A 12471-nucleotide genomic window follows, 5' to 3' on the forward strand; every position below is an offset into this window, starting at 1 on the left:
TTTGCTTACAGAGCCTTCGTACTGTACTGCGATTACACAGCACGGTAACCGGACGCTTGAAGCACGCGAGTGCTTCTAAACCACCTTCATTATACGGGTGTCCATGAGAGCCCGACCTTCACGGCAACATAGAAACATTCTGTGGGTCTTATGTGTGCTCGGCCCCGCCGCCTGACTCAACGAGAGACACGGGGCTCATCGCTCCCAGTCGGCACTCACACAATGACGTCGTCAAAGGGACTTGGAATTTAATGCGCCTGATATGGCCGTGCTCAGAAAACAGCGTAGTGTTGCTATTGTAAATTACCGCTTCTATTTGCTCAATTTAAATCGACCATCGTTCTTTCTTTTTCGGGCACTTTCCCAAAAGAGGCGGTAGTTTTAGTCGTAGAGGACACGCATAAGAGAGCGGCAGTCTGCAGTCATACTAATAGTTTCTGCCTTGCAGTTACGGTAGCCGTTCGTGCTAAAAACGTAGACTGGAGTGTCATGCCACCATCCCAGGTGCTTTGCTGTCACTCCTCCCGCATGTTTTCTCGTAGAACGTGTAGTCCTGCAATAAAATTGAGCAGCGGTAAACAAACGCACACGAAATATTGCCACCTAATTCAATATGCAAAGTGCAGCTAACGCCAAAAGCGCACGTAGCCCGTCTTTTTTAATCTTATCCCACAGTTTCTTTTTTTTCATTGTAGAGGTTTCTAAGAGGATTTGCGCTATACCGTGCCAAGTTAGTGCAGAATGAATCTTTCGTGAAAGTAGTGATAATAACGCAGGCTTTATGTTTACTGTTTTCAGATAACAGGTTCAACTAATGCCGAAATGTGTCGAAAATCTCACGATGGCTTAATAGCATTGCCGTTACGATGACGAAAATTTTACGTTAGACCTGCTCGAGAAGTGATATGTCAGTCAGTCGTGGTGTTAGACATACTATTATCGATGGCGGTCGGCCAATGACAAACAGCTTTTACAAACGAAGAAGCCTTGCTAATTAAGGTCGTAACTGAAGTAAGAAATCTTAGTTGTGAAATTATCTGCATTTCAGACGTCTTGATATTCACTAATCGGCAAGCTACTCGGTTTATTCTCGGAGCGGTACTACGCTGAAGAAACGTTTCGGCCACTTCAGCAAGACATGTTAGCTGTTTCTGCGAATACCTTCAGCACTTCTTCATTCCGAGTGCTATCAATATAATCGATTTATTTCTTGCGAAACACGCCATTCGGCCTGGCCGATATCAGAAAGTGATATCATCAGCAATTACGTCTGTATCTAAGTGAATCTCGCCTTTAACTTATTGCTTATGCTACAGTGTGGCGATTCCGAAGTTCAACGAGAGTTCTAATTTTGATATATCTGCACGCACACTGGCTGCGTAATTGTGTCGCTTGTTTCATTGATAATTTCCAAGAGAGCTTTTCTTGGCCATCGGGAGACAAGACTGCGCCTAACGTCAATCCTTTTAGTGGCATATTTCGAGGACGTCATACATAATTGTAGGATGACACAGCACACATTTACAACAAAATTCTTACGCTGGAACCATTCGTGTGGCAAGCCTGTCTGTCGTTATGCTGGACATATTATGATGAAGGCAAACGCCCTATAGAAAACAGCTCTTGCAAATGAAGAGCTTCACGGACCGCAGGGTCCGTATTCACGAAGATTTTCGTTCTTAAGTGGCCCTTGACATCAGCCAGTCACCTTCGCTAATTATATATCCGGCATCACGAGTGGCTCGAGTTCGTTCATACGATGAAGTCTAATATACACGCGTACTGTGAACGTGGGCCCAAACTCTTAGTTCACGCTCATTCCTAACATATGAAAGACAGAATGGCTTCCATTTATAGAAGCTGCAACACCCTTAAGTTTTTCCATCAAGAAAAAAAAGGTGACGCAATCTCTAAGATCTAACGCGTGGGGCGCACCCTATCGGCATTTTCGACCATCGCTATGTAAACGGCATACTCTTCCGTGAATTTGAGAAATTTCCTTATCGTCATTATCGCCATCATGACACGTCTTGGTAAGCAGACCTTGCCCTCCGCAAAAGCCAGAATCTATCTTTTCAGAAAAGCCAAACTCCTACGCCATGTTAGCTTTACGTGTATCTTTTTGTCTTTTAAACATTGAAAAAATAACATATCGGGTTTAACGTCCCGAACCTGCACAGTGGTTTATCAAGGCCACTGTAGAGGAGAGCTTCAAAATAATTTTGGTCATTTGGGGTTCTTTAACATCTACTCAAATGTAAGCACATGGAGGTTTTTGCATTTCGCCCTCATCTAAATGGGGCCGTCGTTTCCGGGAACCGAAACCTCGAGCTTTCTTTTTCTCGAAACTTCGCGAGCGAGTAGGATGGTCAAAATAATCCGGTGCTTACGATGAGCATAGTGGCCGCGATAAGTGCACCCTTCATATGGACATCCAAGTCCATCGGGAACGTGACGCCAAAATTGTCGATGTCTGTATAGAACTCCTTTATGAGGCCGCTCCACATCTTGGTGATCTTGCCTATGGCGTCGCCGTTTGCTGATCGAACCTTGTAGAGAAATACGTGGAAGAATTAAAACAGCGATCCCAGTAATTGTTAAAAAGCGGCATTAAGTCAACTTCACATGTCTGACTGGTCCCGCGAAAGAAGAAAGCTGCGAATAATTCCGCAGATTTTTTTGTTGTTGTTGTTGTTGTCCGTTTCTTTCTTTCCTTCCTATGTTCTTTCTTCTTTCCTTTTTAGCGCATCGTCTTAGTTTTCTTTGCCACGTGATACCTTTTTTTTGGATACTTAGTTTCGTAGTTAGGTACTGTTTACAGGGAGAATAAGCCATTACACACATAGGCAAAGTGGTTTTATAGAATCCTCTAAGCACATCGTATACGCTACTCCGTCTTGTTATGCAGTTGACTCCCATTTAAACACACTCGACTACACCAAATCTTTCTATGTGGGAAGAAAAATGTGAACAATTGGTCGGTACGCTATATACCGAACGTAAAAAGAAAAGCGCCTCAAACAAACAGTTAATTCCGTTAAGCCGAAGTTCTATAGAAGTCATTGGCTCTTGCTAGTCGGCTTCGCGGGAGGTCAGGATCGAAGACTTCCACGAGGTGACTACGGGAGAAGCAATTGGTGCACTTTGTATCATGCAAATATAATAAGTGTACCTTTTTACGTCTGTCTGTTGCTTTTAATCCTGTTCAATTTATTACTTACGTACTGGCTATGTGGGCGCACCAAAAATAGCGTACTTTGAATTGTTCCGATCGCTACATAAAGTGAACAAATTGTCACTGTCCCTTAGAGTTCGTCTAAGGAAAATCTACTGCTTCTTTTTTTTTTTTTACCTTTGACGTACACGCACCCAACAGAATCTAAAGGCAATACCTGATAATTAATAGAACGACATAGGTAGATAGGTTATTAGTAGTTCATAGGTCACCTCTAATAATTGCCTGTAGTCATCTCATTGATTTCGCAGATATATTTCCATAGACTTACCATGAACATGCTTTGTGAAAGCTACTAAGGACACACTGAAACCACATCACACTTTTAAAATATTTCATCACTATAGGCACTGATTAGATATTCTAGTTCGTGTTTCGTTCCCACCTAATAGTACAGTCTTCATCAAAAGTTTCAAAGCCATTTTCACGAATAACGAGAATGGAGAATAGAATGACCAGCGCAGTGTATTATAAGGAAACTAATAGTTTTGACGGTCTCAATTTGCCAGGCTGCTTCGGAGCAGTGAAGTTTCTACAGGGGTGCCATAACGCTGAACAAAGATGCGTACTGTCACGTGAACAGTGACCTCGGAAAACTCCCAAAACCGGTTCGTGCTACGTGGACAGTAAGCTAACGACTACTGACAAAGCCAATTTCATTGTCACGACTGACGTGACCACATGAATTGACACGCATGATTTCTTTCTTTCTTTCTTTCTTTCTTTCTTTCTTTCTTTCTTTCTTTCTTTCTTTCTTTCTTTCTTTTTTTTTTCTTTCTGTAAACGTGGGCGTCTCTTTAGGGTAGTCGGGTCAAGTTGCGTGCGCCGACGCCTACGTAATACTCGAAGGGAAAGCGTACACCCACTCACTTCGAAATCGACGTTGCACTTGCAAGGCATGCTGGTAGTGCAAATGGGGCCCACAATATCCAGCACTCTATTCCCATTCCGGTCATAAATTCCGTACGTAGGATAGCATATGGACCACCGCTGACGTACATGACCGATGAGAGTCCCTGGTGGAGCTTGAACTTCCACTACCTGGCGAAATCGCAAAGACAACGAAAAGATGTCGAGAAATGGCCTAGTCGCACTTACTCTCTATTCTCTGATGACACGTGTAACAAAAAAATTATTGTGTTCTCACATTATAACTGTACAGGCGTCATTTGAATGTATATTACACTTTTGTAGGCTCTATCAACAAATATTTTTCTGTAGTCTGCATTATACTGAAATTCTGCATTATCGTTTCTTTTTTCATTTGTTGAATATACGAATATGCCAGACACAAAGCGTTAATCTTTCCCGTTTTCTTAAGAAAGACATTTTAAGAAAGACATCTTAAGAAAGACAGTTTTGTTTGCGTTAGAATATTTCCTTCACTGTGATTTTCATCACTCTCACAGATAAGGGAATGCTAGTGTTATAATAAAAGAGGGCTAAGATAAACAACGATGCTCGTCATTTTCTACTGAGAGCTACTTTTAATCGCGTCGGCAATATGCAGATTTTTAACGCGAAACCATTAACTGGCTCATGAGGCGAAAAACTTGGCGTTGTCGGCGTCGGCATCACCACACACTGGTGTAGAAAGGTGGCGAACCCTCCACCTTTGGTGAGAGTCGAACCCACGACCTTTGGTGTTAAATGACCTTTGCTGGTCACCAAACACATGGTCATGGAAAACAGGACCTTTGGTGTCAATTGAGGCGAATTAAGGTAATCTTATTTAGATAGGGTTAATTAAGGCACTCGAGCCCACCACTTTTGATGAGAGTCGAAACCACGTACACTATAGGTTGGATCACCTTCCCACTTATTAAACATTTCGACTTCTCTCAGCCTACCGTACGCGCACATTTATTCTAGTCCCACCATTCGAGGGACGGAAGAGTGTGCTATGCATGTAAACGCTTCCAAAGAAACCACTTGCGAGTCCCCTAGTCGAAATGTTGATTCTAACCTGACGCATTCCTTCTCTGGTCAGGGTTGATCACATTAAGGCTCTATCTACATTGTGAACATCTGTCATCTACCTAGGTTAGCCTCACGCTGCGTGCTGCTTAAGATAAATTTAGGTTCTATCTCCACATGCTTCATAAAGTAACGAACTGAGCGGATGTTTTCGGCCACTTATTGTAATGTCGATCCAATTGATTGTTGCCTCGAGTTGGCATTGCTTCGTGCCCTGCCCGCTTTAAAGTGACATTTGGAGTAGGCTACTATAATTATTTATATTATATACGTTTGAATTGCAAGCTAGTTTCTTGTCTACTCAGAGGGATCTATGTCTTCTAAATTACCTTATCATAGAATTAAGTCTGACTTCGTGGCAAACATTCAAGGCGGTGTAGGGAATGCAATAAATACAAAACTGCCGGTAATGGCCTCGTATGCTCGCGCTGTCTATTCACTAAAAAGCCCTGTCATTGCGCTGCAAGCATAGTTGCAAGCTTGTAACACAGTGGTTCGGAGCCGTTTCTTTGTGCACGTGTCTTAATCCAAGTGAAGAAAGTTACGCCTCACCTGCAGACAACAAAAAAACCAGCACTGCGTGCATCTCAGGTAGCGCACGAAGCGCATCACGGCGTCATTTTTGTAGTCCAGGACGTCCATCACGAAACATCGCCTTGGCCCGCAGCAGTACCTCGCGCAACAAGTTGAATCTTTAATAAAGAGAGAGTTATTACCAGAACAGCGGCTTCCATTTTACAGATATTCTGCGGATCTAAAGCCCTGCAATCATTATACAGTAAGCGTCTATACAGGCACGTGCATATTTCGATGCGTGAGTTCGAAAAGAGGTTTTGCGCTCACTGCTGCACTGTTCTTGCTCATAGTTTGCAGAAATGTCGTATTTTGGGGTCTACGTCGTTCAGTATAACATTCGTCATAGTTAATTAGGATGAAGTAGGGGTAGAGGCGCCCTTCTCAGGCAGTTACATCTGCCTTTAGCCCCTACATCCCAGACAATGTGTTACGTACTTAAATCGCACAAAAAATTGCCCGATTTCATAAAGAAGGGCAACTTCGCCTGCACCTCTGCCGATGCGAGCTGCTGCCGCAACGGCGTAATATTAACTTTTGTCGCTGCCTGCCGGTAGCTGCAGAAAGCTGCATTTCAGAGAGGCTTGGTGCTTGTTTCCCCGCTTCTCGTACACGCGACTGCCCTCCCTGAAACGCTGCTTTCTGCAGCTGCCGGCAGGCGGCGACACAAATTTATGCTTGTGTCTTATCCTAGCTGTAGGAATAAAAGAAAATTTTAGTATTGCCACTTGCAGAATATCAGGCTCGGGAGCCATATACGGGATAATGATAATAATAATTTAATGGCACCCCTTATGAAACGGTGTGGTGAAAAAAATTCACCTAGCCTACTTGATTTAGTCAGGTATGCTATACATGTTCTTCGTATAGCATTTCATTTTTGTATACATCTTCCCCACCCCCTTCAAAATGTACCTTGTACCGCTACGCATGGCTGTAAGAGATCCGGTCGTATTAATCTCTTCCCTGCTTTCTTTCCACCAATACTGTAAACACCTCTTGCTTATCTCGACTGCTGACCGGTTGATGCTCCCGTGCACTTTAAATTCAAGAACTTCTGGAAAGTGTACGTTACCTACAGTTCTCTCTGGGTGAATCTCTTCGCATTCTATTAGATTGTGCTGAGTGGTATACGGATTTTTTCTAAAACATACACATGCCTAATCTATTTCCGAGTATCGGCTCCGGTACGTTTCTGACCTTAAGGTCCTCCTCAACTAGCAAGGCACTAATTTCTTTCTTCTAATTCTTGTAAATCTCTATGGTCCTTTCTGTTTCCATTCTTTGTGTCCAATTAACTGTCTCTGTTTGTCTCACTTTCTTTCTGATGACACCTGGTTGTCTATTTACAATTTCAGTTACCGTGTACTTGGTTGCCAACTTTCTTGACCTCTTCCTCCATTCTGTGCCCACGCTTTGGAAGTACAGATACTTGTGCACTTTAGCTGCCAATTTATTTTCATCCATATTCCTGAGTCTTTCTTGAAAACTAATTTTTCTCTGTGCTTCTGTGACTTCAAAAGAGGCCCAGCCCATATGACCCTGCATTGCCTCATTACGGGCTTTACCGTGGGCTTCCAAAACCAACCGGCTTACCAATCTTTAACTTCCCACCCCAACAATATATCGAATTTTAAGCGTAGAATGGCATTTGCGAACGTTCGCGCAGGCACCATTACTCCTTTCCAGATTGCACGTACCACCTAATAGTTATTGTGGCCCCACAATGCTGTGTGTTTCATTAGTGCAGCGTTACGCTTCCCCTTTATTTTGAGATTCTCTTGGTATGGCCACTTGAGTAAGTCTTTCCTTCTTTTATCTATACGCCGAGGTACTTATATTGCTTGACTGTGGGTATGACTTGGTCGGGTTCGTGGCGCCACCTGTTGTCGCAGAGTTTCACGACGAAGCGCGCAGATCTATTATTACAATAACTAGATGTATTATACTTAGCTGCTGGAGTTGGGTTTCGGTAGCGATGTAAGCTGTTTTTCGCTGACAAGAACACTCATGTAACACGAGAAAGCACTGTATAACGCGTTGTGGTTGGACAAGTCGTCACAAGATGTTGCTACAAGCGCAGTTGCGGTCCACCACGTCTCTGGTAACCCGCTATTACGTGTAGAATAACACCGTCTATGGACAAGCTAAAATACGTTTATGACGTGTTTTTCTGGCACTCACAGTTGTAACTCCTCTTGCTCCATAACACATTCATATGGTAATGCAGAAGTTATTACACAGATGTAGCGTGTGCAGGTGTGCTTACCTTCTTTTATAGAAAACACGAACTGGCCCGCTGAGTTCTTAACAGTGTATGAATTGCAAGTCTCGACACCAAGAACAGCTGGAAAAGTGAGCGCAAAAAATAGTCATACTGTCAGAAATTTTTGTGGTCTACTAAAGCAAAACTTTACGTTAGATAGAAAAGGCCAAACAAAGAAAACGGCCGATGTCCACTGAATAGAGTGTACTGTGCAGTAGGGCCCCTTACATTATAATTATAGGGTATGCTGTAAGAATCACAAGGAGACAAGAGGCGACCGCTAGAAAAGCCTCTTACTTCTGCCTCTTCTCCTTTCCCCTTGCCTGCACAGCCTTGAGCACTTCCATCCTTTTACTTGGCCACAATTCGAGTTTCCGGCACAACTTCGAACTACGCAACTTAGCATGGGGTATGGACTAGTGCAGAGAGTGAGGTCGTCGTTTGTGAGTTGCCCAGCGCAATAGCCCAGCGGATGTTTGCGCGCTTGTTCTCTGTCTCGTACTCTACTCGGGAACAGTTTTAATGGCTTTCGTGGTAGTGTACGACACTGACATCGGTGGTTGCGGATAGTCTATGATGTCGCTTACAAGTTTGTCTGATTTGGTACAAGGTGACGTCGCTTAAGTAGACACGTGAAGGACTGGCTTGGCGGGTCTTGCACCATCATCACCGTGGGCCTTTTGCTAAGCCGAAGTTTTCTTTTTTTGGCGGGACGCTTGTAAGTACTTCGCCGTAACTTGTGTAACAATTAAAGCTCCGCGAAGCACTCGACTCACAGGAACTTCACGATCCATCGCGGGTATTTGAGCTGTCCATGGGTAAGATCCGGATGACGGTTGGTATGAAGGCGCGACATTAGGAGAAGATGACCGGCATGCAAAGGACAGTACTAAAAACGGCGGCACGAGCTTTTCAGAGCTTGAAACAGGGACAACCTGCGTTTGTACTGAAACCTGTGAGCTTTTCTGCGTCGGATATGGAGACTTCGGCCGCACTGTCAGGTCTGCGACAATCATGACATGACCTTTACTGTTTGATTGCACCACGTTATGGATATACTCTGCTCGTCTAAAAACATTCTGAGTATGCGGATGACCCGCTTCCTGAGAATGGGTGCCTGTCTGATCGAGAGATTGACGCTGGCTTTCTCCTCGTCCTTCGACTTTGACATTTTACCACCATGGAAAACGACAAACTCGGTCTTCTCCAGTGCTAGCGTAAAGCCCATTGCCCTCGTGAAGCCCTCGATGGTATTCAACGCCGCCTGCAGGGCTTCCTCTTGTTCTCCTAGGGAACCTCGCGTAGTCCACAGCGTCACATCATCTGCGTAGATAGCGTGCTCAATGCTTGTGATTGTCTCTAGTTTTGCAGAAAAGGCTGCTAAGACGATGGTAAATAATGTTGGAGAGATTACGGTAAAGTACAACTCGTACAACCACTGCTGTGGTCCAACAACTCCGCCTCCACGTGCATCGTCTGCGTGACCAAGGTCCTGATTTTCAGTTACACTGGATCCCGGGGCACACGGGTATACCACGAAATGAACGGGCCCATCCCATGGACATTCCTCCCTTTCCCTCCCAGGCTGCTACTCATCGTCAGCAGGTTCAGCTCTGGCAGGTACAGACTGGCACCCTCCTTATTCCCTTCCTCGTGCAGCGTTTTCGCAGAAAGAAAAACCCTCGTGGCCTGGAATGTTCGCGTGCGGGTGCCTGCAGCCCCTGCAACACCAGGGTGGACCTCGAACACTTAATCTGGCACTGCCCGCTGTATTCTGGCCCCAGGCAAAGGGCCCTTGCTTCGCTCCCAACGGAATGGCGACCAACCTCCATACAGACGGGGGTGCTACCGAGACGCTGCAGTGCTGTGACCGCCAACGAGCTCTGGTGGTCACTGTACGAATTCCTGGATGATCCTGAGGCTCCAGCCACTGGGACCAGGCTTCTTCATCTCGAGCGTACCAGCGAAAGCATCAGACGCCATTATGTAGATAATTAAGTCCCCCATTGTTTCCTTTACCTTCTCACTCCCGCAACTTCCTAATCCAATTGACCGCTGTCCTTTAAGGGCAAAAAATGTGAATAAAGACGTGTACACAACAACATCAGCCGTGCTGGTCGCCTTGTATTCCTTCAGGGAGACGACTCTCAAAGGAAGGTGAACGTATTCCGTATTTGGCCAGTGACTGCGCTGCAATCTGAGGATTGTGACGAGTGGAGACGGGTGCGCTAGATGGACGCAGTGAACAAAGAAGTGGTGTGTGTTGGTGCGCAGTGGCGTGGCGCGTGAAGAGAGACCGCGCGCCGGGATTCAAATTTAGATGGGCCGGCGACGACTCAGGCGGACGGGTTCCAGTGGCAGTCGAGACGGCTACCGGTCAGCCTTGGCGCCTGTTCTTCGAACGCAAATGGGTCAACGCACGAGCGGCTACCGGTACGCTCGGGCAACCGTCAGAGGCTCATTGGTACCAGGGAACGGCTCCGGTGGCTGACGGTCCACCCTGTTGGCCGTACATGTGGTCCCGCCTCAGGCCCACCGCCGTAACCAGATAGCGCTGCAGCCCGCGTGTCCGCCAGCAGCGCTGACGACCCTGTACCGGTAAAGCCACTTGATAATTTGCAAGTAGCGACACTCTCCTCCCCGCGGCGCGTTCCTCCTCAATTCTCCTCGCCCGCCCGCTGCGCACGGCACGCTTTTTCTCCTGGGCTCCCGCGGACGGGTCGCAGTATTCTATGGAGGCGCCTTATTTTGGGTCAGTTGCGAGCACCGGTAGGGTTGAAAATTTTGATAAATGCTGATAACAACATCGATAATGCTAAAGGCAACGTTTATGAGGAAGTTGGTTTTTAAAGCCGTGTGAACTGATGAAAAAGGAACTTTGAGACGAGTTCTGTACTCCAGACAGTTTTTCTGTCATATGATGAGATGTTTAACTCTGTGCGTCTGATCTAGTATTGCTTGTGACACATCCTTCTGCGTGTGGCTTATTAAGCGAAAGACTTATATCTCTGTTTCAAAGTCACGTAGGGAGGTATAGAAAATATCAGGTGAACCAAGGAAGGCCGGAAGCAAACTAAATCATGTCCAGCCGTGTATAAGAGATTACTGATTAGCAAAGTTATTTAATGATGGATTGACGATCTTATTAAGATGGATTAGGATGTATTATTGAGGATTAAGGTTATTAGGGAGAATTAAGGTGGAATAAGGTCGATGAAGATAAATTAGGGTGAATGAAGGTGGATTAAGGTGCATAAAAGAAGGCTATATGGTGGACTAAGAAGGATTAAGGTCGATTAAGGAGAATGAAGGTGGATTAGGGTGGATTAGGATGAAATACGTTGCAGTGCTAAACATTACTGCCTGCAGAATATTCTCCGCATTACTACAGCATGACCACAATCATGATTCATTGCTCAACCTTTGTAATCAAAGCATATTGATGCAATGATTTCGGCTCGTGTTAAATCAATGGAAAAAGTTCCCCACAGAACAAAACCGCACAAAGGTGGTTTTAACATATTCGCTATTAAAGCGGAGATTTCCGGTCTCCGCCTACATGTCAACATCAACAGCAAGCGTGCGCGATCATGTGAACACCCCTTGCACATTGCCTATATCCGTGAGAAAATTAAATAATAATCGTCGCCCACTCATGCGTACGTGGAACTGCAGTTCAAATCAAAATTCCAAAAATCCAAGGTGTCCTTAGCTATCGCCTGAGACGTGAATGCAATGGCAATGCAAATCCTACTGTAAGTCACCTTAATCCACCTCCATCCACCCTAATCCTCCTTAGTACGCGTTAATCTTTGCTTTTGCACCTTAATCCTCCTTTATTTACCTTAATCCACCCTAATCCCCTTAATTCTCCTTTATTTACTTTAATGCACCCTAATCACCTCAATCTTCCTTAATGCACCCTAATAAATCTTAATCCTCCCTAATCCATCTTAATTCTAGCCCTAATGAATCATTAATTAATTTAGCTAATTATTAACCTCTTATACACGGCTGGGCATGCTTTGGGTCGCTTCTGGTCCTTCTGGGTCACGTGATAATTTCTGTACACAACGCGACCTTGAAACAAATCTAAAGGCTGCTTTCGCCTTAAAGCTTAACCCCTGCGATAGCACGGGCATACTTGCCACTAATTTTTTTAGGGCCTGCATTCATTGTATGACTGACGCACACATCGACGTAAGCTGAAAATAATAGCTCCTCTACAAACCACTATTTCGATTTTCATAAAAAACAGGCAACGTTTCCTAACAATAACGAAAAGTGCGATCGACAGGCTGTATCATCGCGCAGAATTGTTCACAGCGTAAAACAACCTATAGTGCTGCATTTCCGCCTGAATAACGACAGTTGGCGACGTGCGAGGTGATGGAGTCCCAGCAGAATATTAAGCATGCTG

The 12471-nt window shown here is 44.9% G+C and overlaps 1 protein-coding gene across 2 annotated transcripts in view; it reads right to left on the bottom strand.

The window, feature by feature from the left end:
- Positions 1-231: 231 nt before the first annotated feature.
- The window catches only part of LOC142572241 (phospholipid scramblase 2-like), a 31323-nt gene continuing 19083 nt past the window's right edge, over positions 232-12471 (bottom strand). Inside the window, exons 5-9 of one of the 2 annotated variants that reach the window (XM_075681211.1) lie at positions 8055-8132; positions 5765-5904; positions 4106-4276; positions 2391-2549; positions 232-553 (exon numbers count right to left, since the gene is read on the bottom strand). In XM_075681211.1, coding sequence (XP_075537326.1) covers positions 488-553; positions 2391-2549; positions 4106-4276; positions 5765-5904; positions 8055-8132 — 614 coding nt within the window. In that variant the 3' untranslated portion in view covers positions 232-487. The remainder of the gene's footprint in view (positions 554-2390; positions 2550-4105; positions 4277-5764; positions 5905-8054; positions 8133-12471) is intronic. The other variant, XM_075681212.1, reaches the window with a different exon arrangement.

The sequence above is a fragment of the Dermacentor variabilis genome, chromosome 2 (genome assembly GCF_050947875.1).
Source record: "Dermacentor variabilis isolate Ectoservices chromosome 2, ASM5094787v1, whole genome shotgun sequence".
NCBI lineage: Eukaryota > Metazoa > Arthropoda > Arachnida > Ixodida > Ixodidae > Dermacentor > Dermacentor variabilis.